This window comes from Lachnellula hyalina (assembly GCF_007821495.1).
Source record: "Lachnellula hyalina strain CBS 185.66 chromosome Unknown contig00222, whole genome shotgun sequence".
NCBI lineage: Eukaryota > Fungi > Ascomycota > Leotiomycetes > Helotiales > Lachnaceae > Lachnellula > Lachnellula hyalina.
This window is the reverse complement of record NW_022157336.1, coordinates 9,044-36,252: the sequence shown is the minus strand read 5'-3', so window position 1 is coordinate 36,252 and position 27,209 is coordinate 9,044. Positions and strand designations below refer to the sequence as shown.

The following is a 27,209-nucleotide window of genomic DNA, read 5'->3' as shown; positions in this document are numbered from 1 at the left end:
GAAAACAGGCCCGCAGAGCAAGTTGGGATGAAGAAGCAAGCTACGGGTGTGAGGTTCGCAGAGGAGCCGAAAGTTGTGAATGGGCAAGACTTTCTGTTCGACGACGAGGCAGAGGGGGGTGTTTGGCGGATGTAATTGATGGATTGAATAAGATACAACTAGACTATAATGTGTGTTTTCCTTTGTACGATTTTCATTTGTTGGCATACAGCTACATATATACCCAGCTTCCTGTATTCACTAGCATCTTTGGGGTGGCATATTTAGGCAGGGTCTGTTAAACTCGGGAGAGTCTGTTGATTTGGTCATGAAGGGATGAGGCGATATGATCTGTACATTAATTAATTAGAGAAATTAACCCTCTGCTTTGATCACTCATGGTGTGGCAAGTCAAAAGATGCTTATATACGATACGATATGAGATGCGATATCACTATATATCTAAACTTCTGTCCAAGTAGTAGAAACTTGAGTTTGTGGCGTTTCCATGATGAGTCTGATGGGAGTATTTCAACTGAGATGCTGCGACTAGCATTGTAGACATTGTACTCATTATTGCAGGGATGCATGCGCTCAAGAGCTGTGGAAGTTTGATTTAAAAGTGTGTCGTGTTTATGAGCGAAGCGAGCAAAGAAGGAAGGACTAACTATTAACTAGGCTCTGCTCTGGCATGCTCACCCTCAGCTCAGGTTAACTTATAGTAAAGCAGCAGTTGCTCACTTCCGCAGACTAATACGGAACCAGCGAAAGGGGGAAAATAATCCTGAGTCTATCGGTATTGGATTGGTCCACGTCGGCAACATGTGACATGAAACAGCCTCAAAAGAAGAAGAATGGCTTCAATGACGAGGGCTGTTTCCGATTATTTCGAAGGGCATTTGCCCGCGGAACTGGGTTAATGTGTAATCATCGACGTTTGCTCTTGAAGGGAATGTTGCTTAATTATGAGTCAAAACTAAGCAGCAAACATTAGAGAAATTCCTGAAGGCGATTTATATCTTCTGGAAAACTCCCCTTTCCCATCCCCTGCCCTGCCCTGCTTTCAGCTACTGTAGGCCAGGAGGATCTAGGCCAGGAGGATTCACAATTCCAGGGATGTTTTAGCCCTTGTAAGCTTACCCCTATTGATTGGATGTGCCTGGCTGTAACAAGCGTCAGCCCAAGTTCAACCCCAGAAAGAGAGCAAGCGGAGCGCGCGAACAAAACCCTTAGGCTGAGCTAAGATGGGACACTACACCACACCCTAACTCAACCTATTCACGACTTCGACAATTAGATTATTTTCCTCCTTAAACTTTCACTCCGCCAGCCTGCTGACAGGGCATTCACTGCTCTTGCATACACTCTTTTGCTTATTTTGAAGTTTTTCGGACGAGCATCACTATAGCACCTCAAGGCGCCCTCCTGACGCATCATTATACCGGTAGACTTGAAAGTCCTGCTGAGGGCAAAGGGGCAGGATGGGGATGGCCGACGCGCGGTCCAAGGCGTCCGTGATGGGAGTGCCTATGAAGCATATCTCTCTGATAACCGTACGGACCTCTAGAGATCTCCAGAACATGAGTTGTATGCTAACTTCTCCGCAGCTTACTTTTCAGAATAGCGCCTTGATACTTGTACGCGCCCCTGACATCAAAAACCCCGGGCCAGCGAAGAACGGCTTTCGAATGTTCCATATCAATTAACACAATGATAGATAATGCACTACTCCCGAATAATGCCACAGGTTGGTGGCCATCGGTATTTTACTTCGACTGCGGTGTTCCTCAACGAGGTGCTGAAACTGTCCCTTTCCTTGACAATCGCCATGTACGACATATCACGAACACTGCCTCCTTCAACCCCTGCGACAGTCCTTTTCGAACAGCTATACATGTCTGTGTTTTCTGGTGATGGGTGGAAACTTGCGATTCCAGCGACGCTGTATACACTCCAAAATTCGTTGCAGTACATAGCGGTCAGCAACCTGGATGCTGTACATTTCCAGATCCTTTATCAATTAAAGGTATGGCTTTTGTGGATTCGTAATTAGGTAGTACAGGACTGATTTGCATGGTAGATTCTTACAACAGCACTTTTCAGCGTCACAATGCTGGGCAGAGCACTCTCGTCGAAAAAATGGATAGCGCTTGTACTGCTTACAATTGGCGTAACGATTGTGCAGATACCCACCAACCCTTCAGACGACCAGTCTCGATTTTACTTCCCGCGATCCTTCCATGAAATTGGGCAGTTGAGCAATGGGGCTGTTGAGGTGGCCAGAGAATTAACAAAACGTGGGATGGAGCAGCTGTCGGGGGGGCTTGAGAAGCGCTCAGCGACATATGAGGGGATCGAAGAGGATTTGGGCTTGGTCAAGCCAATCATGAACTACTCAATTGGGCTGTCTGCGGTCTTGATTGCGTCCTTGATATCTGGGTTGACCGGCGTGTACTTTGAGAAGGTACTGAAGGAGAGCACCCAACATGTTACGGTATGGACTCGGAACGTACAGCTCTCATTCTACTCTTTCTTCCCGGCCTTGATCATTGGTGTCATCTTCAAGGACGGAGAGGAAATTTCCAAGGAAGGGTTTTTCGTGGGATATAATAGCGTGGTATGGACGGCAATTGTGTTTCAGGCTGTTGGAGGTGTTTTGGTTGCTATGTGCATCAATTACGCCGACAACATTGCCAAGAACTTTGCGACTTCCATATCCATTGTCCTCAGCTTCCTCTTCAGCGTCTGGTTCTTTGACTTCCAGGTCACACTCAATGTAAGCCTTCCTCGCAGCCTGATTACTGAAATTGTACTAATTTCAGTAGTTCCTTTTTGGCACAGCAATTGTCATGTTCGCCACCTACCTCTACAGCGGGCAGGAACGAAAACGGAACCGACCTCCTCCAATTAACATTGCAACCTTCGACAAGACGACGATAGATAATGGATCTACGCCAAGGTATGAAGAGGACAAACGGATGACCATAGCTTCGTTAGAGAGCATTAAGAGTGCTGGCCTTTCAACATCGAGACCGTCATCACCAATGAGACATCATTCCAGAGTAGGCTCATCACGGGGAGGAGGAGGGAGGATAAAGCGGGCGGACTGAACATAAAAGGGTTGTTTAGAACGGACTACAAAATCACATAAGCGTTTTGAAGAACGGAGGCACGCCAAGATAGCGGGCTTCTGTGAACAATTTTGATGGGAGATACCAGGTGATAAAATATGGGGGGGAACATACGGGTCTGGCGTTTCTACACTGGAAAACATACGGCGTTTTAGAGCTTGTCAGGGTTCTGCATCTGTTGCGCAGGATATAAAATGGGCATTTGAATTCCTGACTGGCTAGCGGGGATACGTAAGTAGAGGAAATTCCACAAATCTCTGTTACTCGTGTAGAAATCTGTATGTCTCTTTATTTGCCAGTATGTTTCTCTCTAGACTAAAGTTTTGGCTATGCACTTGCTCAAAGTTAGACTTAGTGATAATGTCTGAACACTATCACTTCCTGTCTCTTCCTGCGAGATCAAAAATCATTCACTACGCTGGAACATATATGCGCTGAACTGCTGTTATTTTCTGTCAAAGCAAAGAGTTTTAGAGTCGGAAAACAAAGAGGATTCACGGATTACCGAAACATCCAGATCTGCAGTTTGAACCTTTCGTGCATCTCTTAAGTAAGCCCTGGAGAATGAGACAAGGGAAAGATTCTCAGGGGGTGGAAGAAGACGCGACCACGTGCCTTCTTGTTTTGACCATTCGCTTGACGTAGCAACGCCTTCCCTATTCACTTCCCTATCAATTCAAAGTCCGCTACAATGGAACCCCTTCGTATCGTCTGACCTCTCTCTGGGGTACGCGGAGCTGCAATCTCTGTTTTCCACACGCCCAAACTTGTATACCCCGACGAATAGCTACCCTCTACAGTTACGGGAGCTCGTTCGCCTGCGTCTTCCATAGAGCTTGTTCCCCATCTATAACCCTTTTCGTTATCATCTTTTCCCACAGTTCAAGATGGAAGGAAGGGGCCATGACCGTCATCTGCAGCGAATCATTGATCAAGCTGGTGACTCTGGTGGCTTTTACAATCACTATCAACGTACTTCCAGCATCAGTTTCCCTTCTGCCGAGCCACACAATACCGAATGGAGTTTTGGCCCTGGTCCCAGACATACGCCCCAAGAGCCTTCGACGTTCGCTGATCCAGGTCAGACCCTCTCCTTCCTATGTATTATGCATTCTGACAAGGCTTCTCCCAGCTCAACCATACTTTGACACGCCACGTCCTCCTTTGCCAGCATCGAATACGAGCCATAGCCGACTTTCTTTCCCACCTCGAGGCTTATACAACCAGCCAAGTAGAGAACCTCGAACTATCACAAATGCCGATAATCACTTCAGATTTGCCCAAAACTTACATCAGAACGTACCTATTAGCCAACAGCCACCACCGAGACCAGCTATAGCTCAACAAACTGATACAATCTCCCAGATTGCCAATGCTATGCTACATGGGAAGCAGATTTCACAGCCGAGGACAGGGCCAGAGCCTATTGACTACCGCCAGCCTCCCCAGCCCAGACAGCCAAACCCATTGCAACCTCAAATGCAGCAGATTACACCCCCTTTCAACTTAAGTAAACGCTGCTCAGGTCCGACACTTATCAAGCGCTGACTTCTTTAGACGGCTTGATTCATACTCCTGATAATATCTCTAGGGCCTCGTCTTCGCCATTCGGTCAGCCGTCTAGTCCCACAGCTAGAGTCAGTCTCCGTCGAGCTACCAACCGGGAAGCTCCTGTAGTTGCACAAGATGCCTTTGTCGAATATACCGATGAACCTCGAACCCTTCTCAACCAGATCGTCCCACATATCAACCGGTACCAACGAAGTTCCACTCCCAGTCAGCATACGACATATAGCCACCAGAATGTCTCGCGAGAGGACCCCCAGTCTCGAACCTTGGCTCTAGATCATGCACCACCTATAGCGCATGGGATTCAGCTTGTGTCAACGTACGAACTTCCCGATCGAACTCGTCAAGTCTTTCCTTTTCAATTGTTCAATGCAGTGCAGTCCAAAAGTTTCACACCAATCTACAAGACAAACGACAACGTCGTCATCTCCTCTCCCACTGGTAGCGGCAAGACTGCTCTCCTGGAATTAGCCATCTGCAGAGCTATTGAAGGTCATGGATCTGGGCAGTTCAAGATCGTATATCAAGCCCCAACAAAATCCCTCTGCTCGGAGAGAATGAGAGATTGGACGAAGAAATTCAGCCACTTGAACCTTTCATGTGCCGAGTTGACTGGCGACACAAGCCAGGCTGAGATGGCTAGAGTGCGAGCTGCCTCTATTATTATCACTACACCCGAGAAATGGGACAGCATTACTAGAAAGTGGACCGATCACCATAAGCTCGTTCAGATGGTGAAGCTGTTCCTTATCGACGAGGTGCATATATTGAAGGACCCTCGAGGCGCAACTTTAGAAACTGTCGTGTCTCGTATGAAATCTATTGGAGCTGATGTCCGCTTTGTGGCACTCAGTGCCACCGTACCAAATTCCCACGACATCGCAGTGTGGCTGGGTAGGGATCCTACAAATCACCAGTTCCCGGCTCATCGAGAGATATTTGGCGAAGAATTTCGACCTGTGAAATTGCAAAAGCACGTCTACGGATTTGAAGGAGGTTACAATGACTACGCTTTCGAGAAAATTCTAGATGGGAAGTTGCCTAATCTGATCAAGAAGCACACGCACAAGAAGCCTATGATGGTATTTTGTTTCACGCGCAAGTCCTGCGAGGCTACAGCTACGCTGCTGGCGGATTGGTGGACCCGATCGAAAGTTGTCGATCGAGCTTGGCCTGCTCCAAGTGGGCGTACTGTAGTGGGTAACAAGGAAGTCCAAGATCTAATCACGAGTGGCGTGGCTTTTCATCATGCTGGTCTTGAACAAGACGATCGTCATACCATTGAGAATGCTTTTCTGAAAGGCGACATCAGTGTCATCTGCTGTACCTCCACTTTGGCGGTTGGGGTCAATCTTCCTTGCCATCTGGTTGTTTTGAAGGGAACAGTATGCTTCCAGAATGACGGTCTCGCTGAGTATTCAGATCTCGAAGTCATGCAGATGCTTGGACGAGCTGGAAGGCCTCAATTTGATGATAGTGCAGTTGCTATAATCATGACGAAGAACGATAAGCAGGGGCGGTACGAGAAAATGATCTCGGGTCGGGACATTCTTGAAAGCACACTTCACCTAAATTTGATCGAGCACTTAAACTCGGAAATTGGTCTGGGTACTGTCAACAGTCTCTATAAGGCAAAGACATGGCTCAGTGGTACCTTCCTCGCCGTTCGCATGAGACAAAACCCCAACTACTACAATATTGACGGTATACTTCCGGGTGGAGACACTGACAAGCGGCTTGAGCAAGTATGCGAAAGGGACATCAAACTTCTACAAGACAATGAACTTATCACTAGTGGTGATCGCATCCGCTGCACGGAGTATGGCGAGGCGATGTCTCGTTACATGGTGCAGTTCGAAACAATGAAGCTGCTTTTGAGAATACCTAAGCATGCAAAAACTGAGGAGATTGTAAGTTTTATAATTAAAAGTCACTTGCTTAGAGCTAATCTTCATAGCTCCATATTCTCTGTCAGGCAACCGAATTCGAGGACATGCGTATAAAACCGAAGGAAAGAGCATGTCTCCGAGAATACAACAAATCTCCATTTACAAAGTTCCCAATCAAAGGCACGATAAACACAGCGGCACACAAAGTCTCATTGTTAATCCAAGCACAACTTGGGGGTATTGAGCATCCAGGAGAGAAAGACTTTCCCGTCTTGAGGAGACAATTCAGCACGGAGAAGGCTGTCATCTTCGAACGTATCCAACGCCTGATTCGGTGCGTCATCGACTGTAAAGCATTTGACTGCGATGCAATAGCTACACGACACGCCCTTGATCTGGCCAGAAGTTTATCTGCGGGTTATTGGGAGACCTCAAACTTGCAACTGAGACAAATTCCTCAATTTGGCCCTGTGGCCGTTAGGAAACTTGTGAGCAACAACATTAACAGCATTGAAAAGCTTGCAAGCCTTGACACCGCAAGTATTGAACGATATGTCAGCAAAAACCCTCCCTTTGGGAGGAAGACTCAAGAGTTGTTGGCGTCGTTCCCGCGTCTTACTGTGGCCTCTCAGATTATCGGAAGAGCCATCATCAAACCTGGACAGAAACCAAAAGTCAACGTTAAGGCTATTATTGGATTCGCCAATGCGAAAGTTCCGGTTTGGGCTGGTCGTAGGCCATCTTTGACTTTCATGGCGGAGACGTCTGATGGCGCTCTGGTTCATTTCTGGCGAGGAAACGTCCTGAAATTGGAGAAAGGTTATGAACTCATGTTCATGGTTGAGCTGTCAGATTCCGCTGAGATAATCAAATGTTGGATTGCTTGCGATGATATCGTGGGGACTCTTCGTTCAAGTGTGCTCACGCATAACATTTCCGTCTCTGAATTTCCAGCTGTTCCCAAAGAGACCCGTCTTCAAAAAGGCCCATCCACCAGAAGAGATTCTTTCAGCGATAACGAGTTTTGGGACGATGATATTAGAGATGAAGACCTTCTTGCGGCTAACATTGTTATAAAGAAGCCAGAAAACCACCGTGACTCGGACAATTTTCCCGATGTTGATGACTATGATCATACACCTGCAGGATCAGTCGCAAAATTCGCAAAAAGCGCTCCAGTCTTAGAGCCATTTCAGATGGCCAATGGTAAATGGAGTTGCAACCACTCATGCCGGGATGGGAATCTCCTAAAGAGTGGACAGCCTTGCAAACACAAGTGCTGCCATGAGGGTCTAGACAAGCCGAAAATCTTGAGAAAGGTATATGAGACAGCTAGTTGTTATGAAAATAGCACCCCCTGACATGAAATAGTCTTCTATCGGGACGAGTCAGCAGTCGTTGTCTTCGAAAGAAGTAAGTTAACTCTGCGTTCCGAAGAGTGGAGGGTATTTAACTGATCGGAATTGATATAGGCCAGCATCAAAGGAGGTGAAGGTCAAGCACAGAAGGTTCGTAAAAGACACTCTTCTCGTTTAAATTTACTGACAAAAATCTTTTGCCAGCAATTTATGGAGAATTCACAAGCGAAGAGACTGAACTCGAAGGCAACGGCGAGCAATCAAAGCAAGACAATGGCAAATGGTAAGGCGGCTAACAAAAGTAAGGTTAGTCACGCAATCCGTGTTGATTTTTCAAGTACCCCGAGAACTGATAGTTGTAGCTTTCGAATCCTAAGCTCAAGGAAATGAAACCCTGGGATGACAATTCCGATGACTTAGAGATCCTAGACATGGCCCAGGACCTTGCTCCAGTTTCCTACGCCGATTTTGCTCCCCACGACTTCCGCAAGTTGAACACCTTGCACAATAGCGTACAGAAGAATCAACCCAAGTTCACTAGTCTTCCAAAGCAGAAGCCACAATTCGATTATGGAAGCGGCAAGGAGGCACGACTTCCTTTCCACCCGAATAGTGAGAACGATGATGATGTCTTCGGTTCTGATGACGAAGTGGACCTTCCCTCGCCGTCCATCTTGTTAGGTGGGCAGAGAAAGAGTTCAAGTCCGTTGAAGACGGGCCCTGTCCATCTTACATACCAGGAAGAGAGTGATATTTCATCCTTCCAGGATGAATCCCTGGCGAGTCTCGAAGCCGGAATGATTGGTCTCAGTGATTCGATGGTGCTTCGAGAATCTACGCCAAGAATCGATTCTAGCTTTGCTAATAAGGTCTTCGATTTCGATGCCTACCAAAATGATGGTCAGGTGCAAGCTGAAGAGACAGATACGACTGAGAATGCGCTCTTGCTTGAAGCCCCTGCTGATCTGTCAGTGGCGAAGCGTCACTTGAAGAGAGAGTTGTCATCAAGCCCTGATGAGCTAGAAGTGAAGCACCGTCGTATTTCGAACTCGCAGCTGGTTCAAGCACCGCCACAGATACCATCCGTTCCAGCCTGGGTTGATGAGTTCGATTCGGAGCTGATTGAAGGCTTGAAGGGTATTGTTGATTTCATAGACTGAGGGGCTGCCGAAGGAATATGAAGAAGACTTGAAGAGGATGTTTTGACTGTTATGGCGTCACATATTGGGACATTGCTAAGAATTATGAGGGTATCTGGTATGCTTCTATGTTATACCAGCTTGCATGTGTATGTAGATAGATGGCTGCGACTTTTGGGATTGCTAATTTCAGAGCTTTGCTCTAAATGAGAGATAGATATCAAGTTGCTTAGCATAGCTTATCAATAGCCAAGGAATACGATATACTCACACTCTAAATGCCAAACTATTACTCCCCTTACTTCCCTTGCACCCTACTTGAGATGTGGAAATCATGTGACAAGAGTGGATGGGCAGAAGGGGGTTTGTGATTAGTCAGCAGTGGATATGTATTTCCGTTCGTGAAGTCTGAATCATGGCGGCCTTCCAAGTATGCAACTGCAGTCGGTGCAAGTTACACCTGCCAGCAAGTGCAGTGGTTTCTTTAAATGGAGTTATTTGTTTACAATTTACAACGCAAGAACCAGGTACTCTGACTAGGCTGTGTCTCTGGATACCCGTCTGTGCCCTACGCGTCTGGTACCAAGCCTCGTTACACTGCCAGGCAAGGGAACTTGAGTAAACAATGCTTGCCAATGAACCCGTGTGCTTTTCTTGTGGTTGCTTGGCCTTCTGGGGTCTTGTCAATGCAGGCATGCACAGCCCCCCTATCCGCCCCGATTAAGGTGGACCTATCAGTCAACTCCAGGCAGACATCTCTGCTAGTATATCGTATATAGGATTTGAGCTATGTCTTTCAAGAAACACAAGTATACCTCCGTAAGGATATCTCCGGTTTGCACCTCATACTTCTAAACCAACATTGGAGAAAAGGTTTTTGATTTCCTGACACATTCATTGCTTCTTTACCAATACCTTCTTTTTCTTCATGAATATGTCAGACAGCAACACTCGTTATCACATCGTCCCCCGCGCATCTGAAGACTCGGATCGCGAGGCCTCTCCAGATCAACAACTCCTACCATCTCCCAGCATAAGCCCAAGACTCCGTAGAGGAAACGGGCCATGGATGATTGACTGTAAGTAATTACACCATGTTTCGGGATCTATGAGATGTTCCTTGAGCATTTGTTCCAGAAACCTGTGCATATCCCAAGAGGGTGTCACGGCTTTGGACTCTTGGCCTGTACTTTACAGGTGCTCGTGGTATTTTTTAATGAAGCAACGCTAACAAGTTTTGTTCGTAGTTCATCCTGTTATTGGGTTGCGCATCTTCTCAGGGATTTTTTCCCTCATTGTCTTCATTATTCTGGCCATTGTGGGCGGGAATGAGTTCATTGCAACAGACGTTTTCGTCATGATGATGTGAGAGCTCCCTTTACATCCTCACTTAACTATAAACATACTGATTCATCATTCCTCAACAGTCTTCTCCTAAACGTTTTTCAAGTCATCAACCACTGTCTCACCAACATCTTAAAAGTGACCGTGGAATTCCGTCGTAGTGCAACATCGATGTCCCTTGTATCGCATACCAAGCCAAGAATTTCAATGTATTTCGACATCGGGTTATCGCTCTGTCTCATTATCAGCTTAGCCATCGGAGGAGCCAAGAAGAGCACCGAAAACCACTACTGGTACAGCAATCGAATTGCATGGAAAGTTGGATATGCCTTTGGCTGGGTTGTGATGTAAGAGTCCCTCCCCTCCCCTCCCTTCCGAACTGGCCCAAAGACTAACATCTATCCATAGCGGCCTTCAGCTCCTTCTAGCTCTCCCACAACTCGCCAATAAGCGTCTGCTTTTGACGGCAAAGTTAAGCGACTTGAATGGGGAGCAAACGTATACTCCAGATATTAATTCTGCCAATCTCAATATGCCAGTTGCTGCGGATGTAGAGTCATCATCTATAAAAACCGAGGGCCAACCAATACAGATGGGTAATGACTTGGTTTGAAAACTAGACATCCTAAGCTCTGAGCCCTAAGTTCTTCGCACCAGGGGTCAATTGTCTTCAATATTCAGGTTGAGGCTATTAGAGAGAGACATGAGTACAAACTTCTATCGATATCATCATTTCAAGGTGTAGACGGCGAATGGGGTGGAGCCGTTGAGTGGGACAGAAACGTTGAACATCAAAAATGAGATTTTCAATATGGATTTACGGATGTGATTGGGTCTCGCATTTTCCTTGCGGCTATTTGTATCGAAATACTTGCGGATAGGCGTTATAATCATAGGCACTATTCACGAATTATGCAAAAAAAGACGTTAGTTACATGTCTTTAAAATATCACTCATTCATCTTCCAACCTAACCCAAATTTCCGCTGCCAGCAACGTGCTCACCAAACCTGCAAACCCTACCGTAGCAGGAGGAAGGGGTAGCCATCCCGTGATGGAGCTAGGCATAAAGAGATGAAGGGACAGGGGCTGGTTGGAATGCATACTCTCTGTATGTAACACAGAACGATCAAATCGAGATTGAAACCCCCGCAAAACCAATGATTCTATCGTTGTGCTTCAACAAATCCGATGCATTTTCCAAAAGCAAGGTGTAACAAAAGAAAACCGAGTGTGTTTGTTACAACGTTCATAAGGAAAAGCTAATAGCATAAATACAAGAGGTTTGTCCTCTTCACTATAAACAGTTTATCAACCTCCAGGTCTATTGCCCAGGCGCAATCAGCTTCCCCTGTGAAAGAGAATCATTCGGCCACCCTCCAGCCAAGGCTGGTCCTCCATTCTTCTCTGCAAAGTCCTTCATACGTGCTTCTAATTCTGGTCGGAAATGTCTGATGAGTCCTTGGATGGGCCAGGCAAAGGCTTCGCCGAGAGCTGTCTTTATCAGTACATGACTAGAAGATGAGAATTAATCTGACTTACCGCAAATGGTGTGGCCCTCAACCTGTTTGGTAAGTTCTTGCAACATATCAATTTCCCGCTCCCGTCCTTGTCCCTTCTCAAATCTCTTCATGATCTGTTCAGTCCACTTGCTACCTTCTCTGCAAGGTGTGCATTGACCGCAAGACTCATGTCGATAGAAATGACTTAATCTTGAGATAGCGCGAACGACATCAGTAGACTTGTCCATAACGATAACTGCCGCCGTACCAAGACCAGACTGACTATCCTTCAAGGCATCGAAATCCATGAGTTGCTCATCACAAACGGTTTTTGGTAAGATTGGAGTCGAGGATCCTCCTGGAATGATGGCTTTCAAGTTGTCCCACCCACCACGAACGCCGCCACAGTGTTTGTCAATAAGCTCCCTCAATGGGATACTCATCTCTTCCTCCACGGTACATGGGTTGTTGACGTGGCCAGAAATACAGAAGAGCTTCGTTCCAGCATTTCGCTCTCGTCCAAATCCAGCGAACCACGAACCTCCTCTTCGGCAAATCGTTGGCGCTACTGCAATGGTCTCGACATTTGCAACTGTTGATGGACATCCGAAAAGTCCGACGGCAGCAGGGAACGGGGGCTTTAGACGAGGCTTGCCAGGCTTGCCTTCCAGAGACTCGATAAGTGAGGTTTCCTCGCCACAGACGTAGGCTCCCATTCCACGGTGGATATAAACATCGAAGTCGTATCCACTATCACAGGCATTCTTTCCAATCAATCCATCTTTGTATGCCTCCTGGATCGCTCTTTGCAGGACTGTCGCTTCATGGTAAAATTCGCCGCGAATGTAGATATACGCGGCAGTGCAGTTCATGGCTCGACCGGCAACCAAACATCCTTCAATGAGTTTATGGGGGTCCTTCCTCATGATTTCTCGGTCCTTGCATGTTCCAGGCTCGCCCTCATCAGCATTGACAACCAGATATCTCGGCTTCGTATCCTTGTCCCAGTCTTTGAAGTTCATGAATGACTGTCAAACATCAGTTAATTGCTCAACTTTATGAGACGTTATGACCTACCCATTTCATCCCGGAAGGGAATCCAGCACCACCGCGTCCTCGGAGACCAGAGGCTTTGATTTCGGAAATGATCTATCTCAATTGTCAACATCCGTCTTCCACTTATCTATCCATTGAAGCATCCTAACATACCCAATCATGACCCTTCAATAGGATCTCTTTCGTCTTGTGCCAATCTCCATATTTCTTCGCACTCTTCAAATCGGCTCCATGGTGTCCATACAAGTTCTGGAAAATACGATCCTGGTCCTTGAGTCCACCAAACTGCGTCCGCTTGGGTGGCGGAGGGGGGTCCTGGATTGTGGCAAGTCCTCGGGACTGCTGTGCTGGAGAGAAGGATACTCGGGAGGTGGCGGCGCACGGGAGGACGCGGGTCGAGAGGGAGGAGACAGCCTTGGGTGAAGGCGCGTGTCGCGATAACATTTTTAGGGATGGTTGTGCTCAATTGAGCAAATTGGAGAGGAAGACACAGAGTTGAGGTTGTTGCATTTGGATTTATTCCGAGGGGGAGTTCGACGGATCATAGAGAGTTGACCAATCAGGCAATTTGGGTTGCAAGCTTCTTCGGCAGGCGCGGGAGACCTCAAGCGCATATTGGTATACAAAGCATAGCCGACCGTCTTCAACGCCTCGTATCAAACCAAAACATTAGTAAAGCGTGCAAGCGATTTCTCCAGAATAGCCCACCGGGCTAGGAAAGTCGAGGGAGTAAATGGCATCAACTTGAAAAGTACGAGACTGCCTTTCCTACTACTGTCCATAATTCAGTCTCGCCCTATATCTGGAAACTCATCTATTGACCTCAGTTAACTCCAGCATCAACAACTATACATTCTTCACACCACCACAAACCACCGCAACCATGTCATCCAAACGCGCCTCCACCATGCCCCCTCCCCCCAAACCGCCCCACAACACTCGCCCCAACCCTCATAATTGCAGAGCATGCCTCCCTTGTCGGAACCCATCTAATCGCTCTCGGTGCAAACACAGCCATCCACCCACGAACAAAGCTAATCTCAACCTTCGCATCCATCACCGTGGGCAGCAACTGCATTATCTCAGAACGTTCGATCGTAGGACTGCAGAGCGAGCCGGAGAACGATGTTGAGAGCGAGGGATTGGTGCTAGAGGACAGTGTTGTGGTGGAGACAGGGGCCGTTGTCGAGGCGAGGTGCGTGGGGACTGGGACGACGGTTGAGGTTGGGGCGAGGATCGGAAAGGGGGCTGTTATTGGGAAGGTGAGTTCTGCTTTTTTGTTTGAGATATGGGGAGAGGTGCTGACAAGAGTAGCATTGCAAAATTGGACCATTAAGTGAGATTGGTGTGGGGGAGGAGATTCCCGATTTCACTGTGATATTTGGGAATGGGATGCGGAGAGTAGACCGGAGTGGTGTTGAGAATCAAAAGCTGAAGACAATTGCGAGACAGGTGGAAGTCTTGAGGAAGTTGATACCCAGTAATTTAGCAAAGTTTCAGTGATCACTACAAGCATTCTTCAATGGGACGCTGTGAGACTGATGCTCGACTAAACCAAGGCATCTATGGCCATCTTGCCATTTATCCTTTGTCTGAAATGCAACCCATCTGATAGTACAATATTTTGATGCTTCAATATCCCCGCGTACGCCGTTTCCATCGCAAGATATATGAAAGCCATCCCAAGCTATGCATAGCGAATATCATATACAACACGAATGCAAATATCTCATCCATCTGATCCCTAATTATTTTGTCCACCACCCCGAGCCCTCTTCCCTGCATTTCCCTGTCCTCCAATAGAGCCTTCCTCACGAGGTCGTTTCATGCCAGTGGGTTGTCCCGAAGGGCTGAATGATTGTGCACCGGCATTCATTCCACCTCTCTGTCCTGAAAACCCTCCTCTGCCTCTGCCAGCGGCCCCCCCACGTACTGGTTGGTATGGTTGACCCCCTCCACGGATACCACGGCCACCACCCGCGCCACCTCTGGTTGGAATTCCGGATGCTCGAGCACCATTGCTATTCGGCTGAGAAGCCTACAAGGTGGTCAGTATAATGCATAAGTTGCCACAGAATTAGCCACGACTTACAGTTGGGATACTACTTGCAGGAACAGGGGGTGTCGTGCCATTTGCGGCCGCTGGGACGCTTGACTGTTGTGGAGCATCTTGAGGCTCAGCCGCAATAGTGATTTCGGTCTTGACCTCTGGCTTCGCTGATGTTGGGGCGCCATTTAGCTGACTGACAGGTTCTATAGGAGTAAGGTAAGTAAGAGTCAAAGCTTTAGAGCAAGATACATACCTGTAACTGTAGCTGGCACAGGCACTGCCGCTACAAATTTGAAATTCTTGGCGATCTCCCAAACTTCCGATACTGCCTTCTGAGGTGTATCCTTAGCAGCAGTCTCGACAATGACAAGCTTGCCGGTTGCAGCCTTGATCCTGTTTTCCGTCATGTTTAGTTTTAACACAGACTTCTTCTCTGCCAAGACTACGGCCTGCTTTTGGTCTTTCTCTGCCTTCTCTTGTGCCTCGGTAATTTGTTTATCGAATTTTTCCTTGAGTTTTAATGTCTCCGCTTCGAGCTTCTTCTTGACATTGTTGGCAAGAATTGCCTTGACGGTGGGGTTACTCGATAGTAGTTCGCGAACCTGTGCATCGGTCAAGCCACTAGTTGGGACAATCGCGGGTGTTGGCTTATGGCTTGGTGTTGAAGGAGTTCCAGGTGCTGCTGCTGGGGTTGGCGGCGCCACAGTAGACACATCTTCAGTCGAAGTAGGCTGAGCGGTGGAAACTGTAAGCGGTGGGGCTGTATTGACAGTTTTGGATTCTGCGAGCCATATCTGCTTCTCCTGCTCAAGCTTCAACTGATACTCAGACTCTAGCTCCTTCTTCTGGGCTTCGCGGATCTCTCCGAGCTTCTTATTAAGTGCTGTTTTCATTTTGTCAGATCGAGCCTTGAGTGTGATTTCCATCTGCTCTTCAATCTTGGTAGCCTTCTCTTCTTGCTCCCTGGCCTTGGCCTCGGCGGTGGAAATACGTTCTTTAAGGGCTTCCCTCTCGTCTTCTGGAAGAGTGGTCTTGGGAGTCTCATCAATTTGACCTTCCTCATTGCCATTTTCCGTAGAATGCTCGGAGGCACCTGTAATATGTCTTGATCGGGCCTCTGCGGAGTCGGCGCTGGCAATGTCTCGCTCAGAATTGGCCTTCTCAAGCTGCTGTCGCAGGTCGATAAGTTGAGTCTCGAGGGAGGCCTTCTCCTCGGTGACTTCGTCAAGCTTCTTCCGGAGCTCAGTGAGCTGTTGTTCGAAGGCCTCATTATTGGGCTGCTCAGTCGTGGTTTCAACAGGAGCCTGGCTAGGCGAAGACTGAGAAACACTTGCCAAAGCTCGGTCTCGCTCAGACTTGACAGTTTCAATTTCTTGGCTGAGGGAAGTAAGCTTCTGCTCTGCGGTATTCTTTTCACTAATAGCCGTCTCGAGCTGCTGCTGGAGACTGGAAAGTTGTTCCTGGAGTGCTTCTTTTTCTTGAATCACAGCATCTCTCTCCGCAGTTCTATCGTTCTTCTCCTTGGTTTGGATCCGTGATCTCTCCTTGGCTTGATCGATTAGACGTTGACGTGACTGCTGCCAAGTCGCTTTCTCAGCTTCCAGACCCTGCATCTGATCATGCAGAGGTTGCTTCTCTTCAAGTAAAGTGTCTCGCTCAGTTTTCAAGGCTTCGATGGTTTCCTTGAGTTGTTCCATCTCTGCGGGGTCGATGCGATCATACTTGGAAATAATATCCTGAGTCCGCTTCTGCCATCGGTCACGATCCTCCTGGAGTAAACGCATTTCTCCGTCTGTGGTCTCCTTGCCATGCTCGAGCTCCCTGATCTTGTTTTCAAGGGGCTGGATTTGCTCCAAGAGTTCTTCGACGCGCTGGGTCTTTTCACCTAGTTGTGCCTGGGCGTCGCGAGCTTCCTTTCGCAAAGTAATGCTGCTTTCCCGAAACAAATTGAGGTCTTCCAGCTTCTTCATGAGGTCTTTATGTGCAACAGCGCTTCGACCTCCATCTGCGTGAGCACGGCGTTCTTGGTCCAGCTTGAGTCTGCTCTCGTCAAGTTGTGATTGGGTGTATTCAAGCTGTTGTTGTAAACGCTTGGATTCTTGAAGTTTGAGCTCGAATTGTACTTCTATGATTTCTTTCTCGCGTCTCAAGAACGCATTGAGCTCTCGAAGTCCGTCAGCAGTGCGATCATAAGTGGCATCTCCTTCGGGAGACCCGGCTTCGGTAGTATCGACGACTGAGGATCGACTTTGCTGGAGAGCTGAGATTTGAGAGCCAACGTTCTCGAGTTGTTGGTGAAGAAGCTTGTTCTGGGCGTTGACATCGTCCCGCCTTGTCCTTATTTCCTTCAGTTCTTGCTCAAAGTGTTCTCGGCGCTCCTCCCACGAGCTTTCACTTTGGCTCAAGGCAACACGGGAGGATTCAGCATCGGCCTTGAGCGCTGCGGACTCTGACTTCAGCTGGTTATGCTCAGAACGGAGATTCTGGAGTTGCTTAGCGGCCTCCGCATGCTTGACCAATTCGTTCTCGTAATCTTGCTGAGCTTTTGTGGCAATTGCTGCTTGAGCACGAAGGTCCTGTTGGTGAAATATTGCTGCACTTGTATACCTCTCTTCCACGTCCTTTAGCCGCACAATCTCTTGCTCGAGAATAGCTTTCTCTTCTTCGCCTTGCCTCGCTACCTCGGCCTGTTGGTTACGCAAAGTGGTTAATTCATTGTTGGTAGTGGTAAGCTCAGCCGAGATGTCGTCAATGCGTTGCTGCAGCTCTATTATTTTGGAGTCTTTTCCCTCCATGATGCTATCCATCTCTTCACGATACTGGTCTTGCGTTGAATTGAGACTCTGCAATTCTTCCTCCGCAGATTGACCGATAGATTTGTACTGCTCCATCTGACTCTTGGTGCTCTCAAGTTCCGACTTCAAAAGGTCAAGATCTCGCTTCAATTCAGATATCTCAATTGACAGTTCTTGCTCCCTGTTGAGCGCCTCCTCTGCAGGGGCATCTCCATTAGTTACAACGGCAGTAGATCTAGGCGTGGGTCGCGGTTGGAGTAGTTCCACCCGCTCTTCAGCACTCTTCAGCTCAATGGTGAGCTCATCAACTCTTGATTGAAGGTGGTCTCGAGTAGTCTTTGCAGCTACCAGCTCTTCACGCACTTGGCTGAGGCTGCTTGCAAGGTCGTCAATGCGTTTTTGATTTTGCTGGGAATCGTACTCTTTGCGTAGTTGAGCCTTTTTGTTATCCTCAACCTCGTCGCTGAGTTTGCGCTTTGTTGTTGACAGCTCCGCCTCCAAAGATTCAACTTGGGTTTGCAATCTTCGCCGAGTCTCCGAGTCCGACAGCTCACGCTCGTTCTGGAGTGTTTGCTGATTCGCAATTAAGTTGTTCAAGCGTGTCCGCTCGTTCATCAATCCTTCGTTGTCTTGGCTCAGACGATCCTGGATGTCTTTCCACAGCTTCTTTTCTGCCTTGAGATTGGCATTCTCATTGCGCATGCCCTCAAGCTGACCTTTAGCCTCTATCAAATCCTCAGCTACTTGCTGCGTTCGGAGATCTTGCTTGGCAGCTGACTCTGAAAGAGTCTGCGACCGCTTTTGCAACTCGCTATTTTCGTTTTGCAGCATGGTATAATTGGATTGAAGCATCTCATAACGCTCATTAGCAAAGGCAAGTTGACTGCTTGTTTTGGCAATTTCTGCTTGCAGAGCGCCTTTGTCTGACGAGAGCTTCTCGGCTTGGTCCTTCATCGCACGGCGGTCAATGGTCTGTTCCTCCCTGTATTGGTCAAATTGTGTTTGCAATTCTCTCAATACAGCTGCGTAATTGGTGCTGTTGCCGGGGGTTTGCTCGATGGTTTGTACAAGGCCGTTCTGATGTCCGTCAACAGACTGACCGAACATAGATGCTAGATCAGAAGCGGGTGGCAGTTGACCGCGATGTTGTAACATGCGTCGGAACATATCCCTCTCCTTGATGTAGCTTTCAGACCGGGTGATCATGGACTGAAGCTCGTCCTTGTAATTTTCGATCTTAGTCTGAAGGCTCTGGACTTCTTCATGATCCTTCGCGGCCTGGTGCTTAGCTGACAATGCCTCTTCACTTTCCATCTGCGCACCTAATTGTCTCGTAATCTTAAGAAGTTCCTGGTTCTTCTCCTGGAGATCACTGACGCTTCGGAAAATCGTAAGGCGTTGGCTGATGAATCGATCGGTATCGGTCAGGCCTTCCAAGGCCTCCTCGCTAACCTCTCCACGGGCTAGACGTTCAAGTTGCGATCGTTCTGCAGTACTTAATACATCAATCCCTCTTTCTCGAGCATCCAGATCGCACAATAGCATCTTGATCTGCGCGCTTAGATCGCGCAGTTGCTGACGAAGAATGTTGGATTCTGCTTGGGCCGTGGAAGCTTCGCTCTCAGCCTTCCTTAGGTCCTTCTTCGCACGATCTCTCTCCTTGCCCGTTTGGTCTACGAATTTGGACATTTCGACCACTTCCTGTTGCAGACGTTCATGCTCAGCCTGCATTTCTTCAATCTCGGGTTGCTTAGCTTCCAGTCCCTGCATCATTTCCTCCATCTCAGCGGTGAGACGCTCACTCCGTCGCTTCTCATTATTAAGCTGTCCCTTAACCTTGTAGAGCTCGTCAATGGCCTGCGTCGCTGTAATAGCGGACTTGCTACGAACAGATCCCGGTGTACCAAACTGTGCTGGTGATCCAGATCTTCCAAAGGCCGAACCATTGAGACCTGCACGTGGTGTTCCGGGCATTGAGCCATTTCGGGGTTGTGACACTAGAGCCTCCAATCGATCAACCTCCGCCTCCAACTCTGCGATGCGATGCTCTGCCTGCTCGCGGTCTTGCCGTTCTGCCTCAGCTTCCTGCCGACATCTGCCAACATCCTCAGCTGCATCGTCCTTTGCTTTTTCGAGTTCTGCCTCAACCTCCTTGAGCCTGTTACGGTGTGTCTCGGATTGTTGAGTCTGAAGTTCTGCTAATCGGCGTGCGCTTTCTAATTCTTGTCGGAACCCCTCTTCAGTCTTCGCAGCGGCTTCCTGAAGTTGTTGGGTTTTAGCGAGGGAGTCTTCAGCCTTCTTCTGAACCTCGTCTAGTCTATTCCTCAGTGCCTGCTCAGTCCTCTTTGCCGCTTCGAGATTAGAATTAGCATCTTCGTTCAGTCGTTGAAGTTCGGCAAGTCTAGCTCCCTTCTCCTTTCTATACTTCAGGGCCTCCGCACTTTTCGTCTTCAGCTCATTTTCAAACCACTCGGAGTTTCGTTTGGCCAGTTCAACTTCTTGCTTGAGGGATTGCTCGCGGAACTTGGCACTGGATGCTGCAGAGGTCGCATTCTGCACAGACTGCTGGAGAGTTGTGATTTGCTGGCTAAGCTCCAAGCCCTTCTGGTGTTGTTTCTGCAGTTCTTGGGAAATACTATCATTCGCAGTAGTCTTTGACTCGAGTACAGCAACAGTGTCGCGGTTGGCAGATTCGAGCGAGGCTATTCGAGTTCTCAGCGTTTCTACCTCGGAATTAGAGGTCGTGGAGGAGGATTTCAGGTTTTGCAGTTCACTTTCAAGAGATGAACGCGCATTTTCTAACGAGAGAGAAGTCAGTGGATTGGCTCTCGTAACCATGACCGATGAATATAATCACCCTCTTCCGTCAATTTGGTCCGCACTTCTTCAACTGTATTTTGCGATTTCTCGACTGTGGCTTTTAGCCCCTCGATGCGCGTCTCAGAGCTCCGGACGGCATTCTCGAGCTCAATATCAACCCTCAGTTTGTCCGCAGCCAACTCATCATGCTCTCGTGCCTTTGTTGTGACTGCGTCGAGGACTGATCGAACAAGCTCGGTCGTGGGTGCATCCAAAACCGATCCTAGAATTTGTTGCGGTAAACCCAAATATCCTGACAAGTAGTCGATATCTAATGTCGCTGCAGCCATGACTACGACCAGCTCCTCATAAAGGTCGCTGGTGGCTCATAGAGGTGGGGTTCCTGCGAGGAGGGGAGGAGGGCGAGTTGTTTGTTGTAAAAGAGTAACCGCGACTTGTAGAATAAGCCCGCAACCACTCAAATGAATGTCAAGATAGAGATGAGTTTGAGACTCAACGCATATCTTCCAAGAGGATCGAGAGAGCGTACTGTAGTCGTGTGCCACTTCGCAGCGACGAGATGGTAGGCGCTATTGATGTATTCCAAGATGTTCTTTCTTTCATCAAGAGCTCTTCCAGCGGATGCGGTACAACGATCGCTTGCGGTTAGCGCGAATGCTACCTATAGTAGCGTGCCAAGCATTGAGCCTTGTTCTCTTGCTCTCTTGTTCGCGAGTTTAGCTTCGACTCAATCCCCAACCCACACCACAACCACCTCTGCTGCGCCAGATGTGGTAACCATTCTTTTCCTGGTAAATTTTCTTAATCCCATGCAGTAAGTGCGCCGTACATCAAGGGGCATCTCGCCATTCCCACGCCTTTGGACGAAGGTTGCGGTTGTCTAGTCAGCCAGTTGTACACACATCGAACCCCCCTCTTAGACCATATTCACAGAAGACGCGGTACATTCGAGCGCGATTCATCATATATCTGTTACATCTCTCATTATAGGCACTAGTTTCATCATTTGCTACTGCCGTCGCCATGTCGTCCTATCTCGAGAAGCAGCAGGCAGCCTTCAAGACCAACGTCACCTCTGCATCGTCCAAAATCACTGCCAAGCGCACCAGTCTCGTTCCACCTGCCGAAGCACCCTCGCCAGCACCGTCAAACACGTCGAATACATCCAAGACAGAGAAGGAAACCAAGCGCAAGCGAGAGGTCCAACAAAATGTCGTTTATTCACAGCCTGCCGTAACTGGCTATGGCACGGAAGCTTTCACCCAAGTCACCTACGTTATCGACTTTCTCAAGAAGAAGGACGAGCCGAAGACATTTCAAGAGATTTTGATGTACCTCAGCCAAGTCCATGTGGAAGAAACGAAGAAAAAGCTCATTGCGACGATCCTCAAGCGCCACGACCGCGTAAAATGGACGGCCGATCCTCAGCTCAAGACTCAAAACTGGGACTCGGGCACCTTCCGTCACCAGCCTCTCATCAACGTTCGTACCAAGAAGGACCTGATCGCATATCTGCAAATTAAACCAGATGCACAGGGTGTTGCTGTAAAGGATTTGAAGGACGGCTGGCCAGACTGTGAAGATGCTATTGATGATTTGGAAGCCGAGAACAGGATATTAGTGACGAGGACAAAGAAGGATAACCATGCCCGCATGGTGTGGAGCAATGATCCGTCTCTGGTCCATAAAGTCGATCCGGAATTTCAAATGATGTGGCACAAAACAGAGCTGCCCACGGTTGACGAACTCGTCCGGAAGCTTATGGATGCTGGCCAAAAACCTGCGAGCGAGGATCCTAGCAAGCGTGTGAAGGCAGCCCCCAAGCCAAAGGAGAAGAAAAAGAAAGCTCCCCGAAAGGGTGGCAAGTTCACAAACTCCCACATGGCGCATCTTCTCATTGACTATGACAAGCAAAGGAGATGATGCAGGGCACAGTCGCAAGCTTTGGTGGTATGTACAGGCTCGGTTTGCTTTATAAGGCGTTTGGGCAAGGGGATAGAGGCAATGTCTTTAGCGTTGGCGTTATGGTCTCAAGGGTCCTGAAATAACGGACGAGCATATAGCTTGCCAGACTGCCAACCTTGTGGGATAGGAAGGCAGTTGTGGTCTGCTACTGCAAAAAGGCAGGCAAAATTTACAGACTCGATGTACTCTTCAATGACTATCAGCCCCGTGATTACTTGCGGATGTCCTTCCCGCTTGATCATGCAACTATCGGGTTGTCAATAGAGCTGTTCAAACTTGCGTCCAGTGATCAGATTTACAAGCTAGATGTTCGCATGGGAGAAAGCAAACCAAAGACGAAGGTGTCTGTCTATATCTCTCTTTTCAAATCCTGTTTTTCTCAAATATCCAGAATAGTCAGAATCGTGGGTCTGTAGATCTATCAAGCTATAAGCCTGAATTATATTTGACCTGAAGCCATTCCTAGTTCAACGGCTCCCACTTGTGTTCTGGATGAGGCATGCCCCACTACGGATGCCCCTCTTTTGACTAAAACCACCTTACCAATCACTACAGCGAGATCACCAATAGATCACGTCGGGGGGCGAGTTCGGTCTCGGACTTCTTGATGATTAGAAATCATCAAACTTCACCTCATCCTTCCCCTCAAAAGTAATCATATTCCTCGATAAGTAATCTCTACCATACTTCACTCTCCTCATTCCCGCTTTATACATATTTCCCTATTACGCGCCAAAACCTCAGCACTAGATACATCCCCATGTTCACGTCTTGGTGCCGATCTTAGAGTACCCCAGATCACGTTTGCATGTTCCGGCCAACGCTGCGCAGGATGACCCAGTTTAACATAGAAGTAGTCAGCGACACTGTGTGTCCATGGTGTTACGTTGGCAAGCAGAAGCTGGAGAAAGCTATTAGCGCCTACAAAACTCAACACCCGGACTCAAATGATACTTTTTCCACGACATGGATGCCCTTCTATCTCAATCCCGGGGCTCCCAAAGTCGGTACGTTTTGTTGGTATTTCTGATTTTAGTGATGCTTGAGGACTAACAAGAAGTAGGTGTTGATAAGACAGCGTACTACAGAAACAAGTTCGGCGATGACCGCACGGAAATGATCTTCGGACGACTCAGTCAAGTGGGCAAGGACACGGGGATTAACTTCAAGTTTGGGGGTAAGACTGGAAACACCAGGGACAGTCACCGTTTGATTCAACTTGGGAAGTCGAAGTCCCCAGCCATCCAGACCAGAGTAGTAGAAGAGCTGTTCGCCGCTTATTTTGAGAATGAGGGTGATATTACAAGCCATGAGATACTCCAGAAGGCTGGTGTAAAGGCTGGGCTGGATGAAAAGGAGGTTAAGGAGTGGTTGCGAACTGATAAGGGGGGCAAGGCTGTCGATGAGGAGGTCGAGGCTGCGCAGTTGAACCAGGTTAGTGGGGTGCCGAACTTCACTATTCAGGGGAAGTATGAAATTGGTGGTGCGCAGGATCCAGGAGTGTTTTTGAGGTTGTTCGAGAAGATCAAGGCTACGGAGGAAGGGGCGAAGGCTTGAGTTATGTACATTGGGGTTTCAGGGTTTCTGCATTGCGTGCGTGCTTGTCTTGTTTTGTTTGATTTTTGAGCCACTGGGTTATCTGGTAACATGAGGAATACCCGTTTCATATCAGGCATTTGAGCTCTCCTTTATTTTAGGGTCACATTCTCAAATCCTTACCAGCCTATAAGTTTTAAAAAGGAGCTATGCCCCCTTACTCAACAGAGTGCCATCAACGAAGTCGACGACCATTGAGTTATTCCGCACTTTGAACCGTCTTGTCCAGTCCGAGTAAATATCGATAGAAACTGCCAAATTGAAAGCGCGTTGTAGTCGTTCTTGGCCAAGGAGCGGATGTTTCTTTAGGGACGCCTATGAAGTGATCCCTCTTCGCCATTTGGCTGACAATATTTTATCCGCAACCAATACCCCAGGCCAAGTATTCCAGCAAGTGCTTTTTCCAGTAGAAGGACAAAGAAGCAAGGATTGGCTTCGACTTCGGGGGTCGTTCATGCAAAGACAAAAGCAACTACCGCTAAGAGGAAAGACCTAAGGTGGATATCTCTCGAATTGCATACTTTCCGGAATTTTACAACATGTGAAATTCATGCGTCATGGTCTCACATATTTCCAGAAATCGAAACTTGGTAGTAGCAACATACCAAAATCCTTTCTCTACCGTAAATCTTGAAGTGTCTAGATTCCAAGACCAATTTTAAAACCCGAGATCCAGTCATACAAAATCCGAGAGCGAATACCAGAAGGAAGAAGCTCTCGTAGCGCGTCGGGACCTATCATATCCTACTTGATAGTGTTCTGTTCTACAGAATGTTAATTTCGTTTGTTTCTTAAAATCGCATTACTTTTCAATGGATGCCTTTTGGCCTGCCGCACTTTGACTGCAATAAATAGCAAAGAGATCTTGGAATCTCGGGAGGGATATTATCACACTATAGGTAATCTCCCAAAGTTATACCATCTCAGATCCATATTCGGGCAAACTACAGTAGCATCGTATCCCATTGCCCTTCATCGTGACTCGTGACTCATGTACCATACCTTACTTCCATAATATCCTAGAATTACGGTCTGCTCCGAAATCATCTTACGGCATGTTTCAAAGCTTGAAACAAGACCAACCAAGCATGGCGTGTTTCATGAAACATCCCGAACCATGCGATACTCCACAGATACTGTACGACGGGTTCATCGCATATCGCATGAACGCTAGATGATCCTTCCGCCCCTCGCATATCTCGGACTGAAAAGGTGGATTTTCTGAGGCGTTTTTAATGCTTTTTGGTCAGGACTCAGGAGCGCTTGCGTGCTCAATGCTCATGGAACATTTGGAAGTAAATGGGCCACTAGAACGTAATGATAAGCCTCTTATTTAAAGCTGCGGGATCTAGAAGGAGATTACGCTTCCTGATTTGATCACGGCTGGATACAGATATGTTATTTACGTAGTACAATTCAGAGAGGCTTTGGACGGAAGATACTCCAAGGCCGGTAGTACAGATTCGTCGGCTTCTAGAAGCTCAACTGAAATTACTCTGGGGAGCAGCTGATCTTGATATTATCATAAGTGGAAATTGGATTGATAGCCATAGTGTCAAGAGATAAGAGTATTCGGGAACGAATTACCCAATTCGAACGTTATGAGGGGGGAGTTATTCTGCATGGAAAAGGGCATAGGACTGTTGCTAATATGGTATAACTCTGGACATGATCCATATAGGTATCCTGCCAGAACTAGTAGAACGCCATAAAACCAAACTTCCTCACCCTCGCCACCCGCGATTCAATCAACTATGATATCATCTGTAATTGGAAAATGATCTAGATATAAGTGTAGGAAATGAAGGAATCCCAGACATTGTTGCCCAATGAAAAGTTATCCCTGTGCCCCTTGAAGTGTGAAATCATAGGGTCAAGATGACTTTCTAGCCATGCATCTGCCAATGTAGTTATTAGATATACTTCGACTCCCCGGGATATTTAATCGTAAGCAAGTGAGTGGTCTAACTTCCGATACAAGAAATCCGAGTTACGCCATGACTTCGATCGACCAGCATGACTACAGTGATCGTTCCCATTTTGTACGTCCTAAAGAAAAGAAGAGACAAGATATCTTTACCTGGGATCTATGCGGTGCCCCTGGCCCCCTTGATGTAGCAATGAAATAGACAGAACGTTGCAAACGTAGTCCCCGTCGATCTGCCAATTTCGTGGAGTGCATTTGCAATGACATTCTTTTGACTCTTGGAGTGACATTCTTTTAACTTTTTGAAGCCAACGTATTGCAGGGAATGGTAACTGCCGACACAAGAGGTAGAAATACGGCACTTTGATTCCCTTGCTGAGTTATACTCCCACCTGTATTTCTCCTTTGTAGATTGTGCTTGAGATTCAATATTGGGTACCAAGAAATGAGGCGTGTTATTGTTGATCGGCGCATACTAGGAAATAAGAGACTGGGATATTGCCTGCCGTGAGCTGTTGTACCAGAAGAAAGTGGCCCGGCTGTGGGACAGAGGGAAGACCTAAGTTCACTCAAATAGAACTGAGCGGTATCTTCAGCCCATCACCGAACAATACTGCAATCAGAAGCTTATAGAGCGAACCTGTTGGCAGCGGCACATGTGCACGTTTTGATCTTTAGAAAAAGCTTTGATTTAGGCATATTCCGCTTGATGGTTTTGAAACCTATAATTCATAGAGCTCAAAAATACATGATCTCAGCCAACGCATGAGTCATGAGCCTACTTTCTAGACAATGCATACAAGCTTGTGCTCGTATTCCGGGGTAGCCAAGCTGCTAAGGAGAGGGCGCCAATCGTAGGTCGACTTTTAAATTGAGCCTCTAGTACCTGGCCCTGAATTGATCGAGTGATCACGTAGCTTGCAGAAATACACTGGGATTCTCTTGTAAACACGATGCTTGATTCATTAGAACTACCACTGCCGTGTGGAACCGAGTCTAGAAATTCGGGATTGCCCCCTCCCCCACTCCCCCTCCTTCGAAGGATCATCCTTTAAGGATGGGGTAATTAGATCTCGCTTCGGGTGTCGAG

General features: G+C 47.7%; 7 protein-coding genes across 7 annotated transcripts; 5 read left to right on the top strand and 2 right to left on the bottom strand.

Moving 5' to 3' along the window:
* Positions 1-1,496: 1,496 nt before the first annotated feature.
* Positions 1,497-3,089, top strand: gms1 (UDP-galactose transporter; the record flags this gene model as incomplete). The annotated part of the gene is made up of 5 exons (XM_031153615.1): positions 1,497-1,532; positions 1,587-1,616; positions 1,697-2,005; positions 2,060-2,755; positions 2,805-3,089. 5 exons carry the CDS (start codon positions 1,497-1,499, stop codon positions 3,087-3,089), a joined length of 1,356 nt encoding a protein of 451 aa, XP_031001646.1.
* A 908-nt stretch (positions 3,090-3,997) lies between these two features.
* HFM1 (ATP-dependent DNA helicase) lies at positions 3,998-9,086 on the top strand (the record flags this gene model as incomplete). The annotated part of the gene is made up of 8 exons (XM_031153614.1): positions 3,998-4,190; positions 4,243-4,620; positions 4,668-6,589; positions 6,637-7,887; positions 7,940-7,981; positions 8,041-8,076; positions 8,131-8,232; positions 8,289-9,086. 8 exons carry the CDS (start codon positions 3,998-4,000, stop codon positions 9,084-9,086), a joined length of 4,722 nt encoding a protein of 1,573 aa, XP_031001647.1.
* A 2,646-nt stretch (positions 9,087-11,732) lies between these two features.
* Positions 11,733-13,410, bottom strand: nuo-51 (NADH-ubiquinone oxidoreductase 51 kDa subunit, mitochondrial; the record flags this gene model as incomplete). The annotated part of the gene is made up of 4 exons (XM_031153613.1): positions 11,733-11,902; positions 11,951-12,938; positions 12,988-13,059; positions 13,120-13,410. The coding sequence occupies 4 exons, from the start codon at positions 13,408-13,410 to the stop codon at positions 11,733-11,735; spliced, it is 1,521 nt and encodes a 506-aa protein (XP_031001650.1).
* Positions 13,411-13,793: 383 nt separating this feature from the next.
* dctn6 (Dynactin subunit) lies at positions 13,794-14,469 on the top strand (the record flags this gene model as incomplete). The annotated part of the gene is made up of 2 exons (XM_031153612.1): positions 13,794-14,228; positions 14,281-14,469. Coding segments are annotated over 2 exons (624 nt in total), but the record flags the coding sequence as incomplete, so codon positions are not given.
* A 241-nt stretch (positions 14,470-14,710) lies between these two features.
* On the bottom strand, positions 14,711-20,960 carry MLP1 (MLP1-like protein; the record flags this gene model as incomplete). The annotated part of the gene is made up of 4 exons (XM_031153611.1): positions 14,711-15,004; positions 15,059-15,219; positions 15,270-20,609; positions 20,669-20,960. 4 exons carry the CDS (start codon positions 20,958-20,960, stop codon positions 14,711-14,713), a joined length of 6,087 nt encoding a protein of 2,028 aa, XP_031001648.1.
* A 694-nt stretch (positions 20,961-21,654) lies between these two features.
* tfa2 (Transcription initiation factor IIE subunit beta) lies at positions 21,655-22,554 on the top strand (the record flags this gene model as incomplete). The annotated part of the gene is made up of 1 exon (XM_031153610.1): positions 21,655-22,554. One exon carries the CDS (start codon positions 21,655-21,657, stop codon positions 22,552-22,554), a length of 900 nt encoding a protein of 299 aa, XP_031001649.1.
* Positions 22,555-23,428: 874 nt separating this feature from the next.
* On the top strand, positions 23,429-24,153 carry LHYA1_G008689 (uncharacterized protein; the record flags this gene model as incomplete). The annotated part of the gene is made up of 2 exons (XM_031153609.1): positions 23,429-23,603; positions 23,660-24,153. 2 exons carry the CDS (start codon positions 23,429-23,431, stop codon positions 24,151-24,153), a joined length of 669 nt encoding a protein of 222 aa, XP_031001653.1.
* Positions 24,154-27,209: the final 3,056 nt, after the last annotated feature.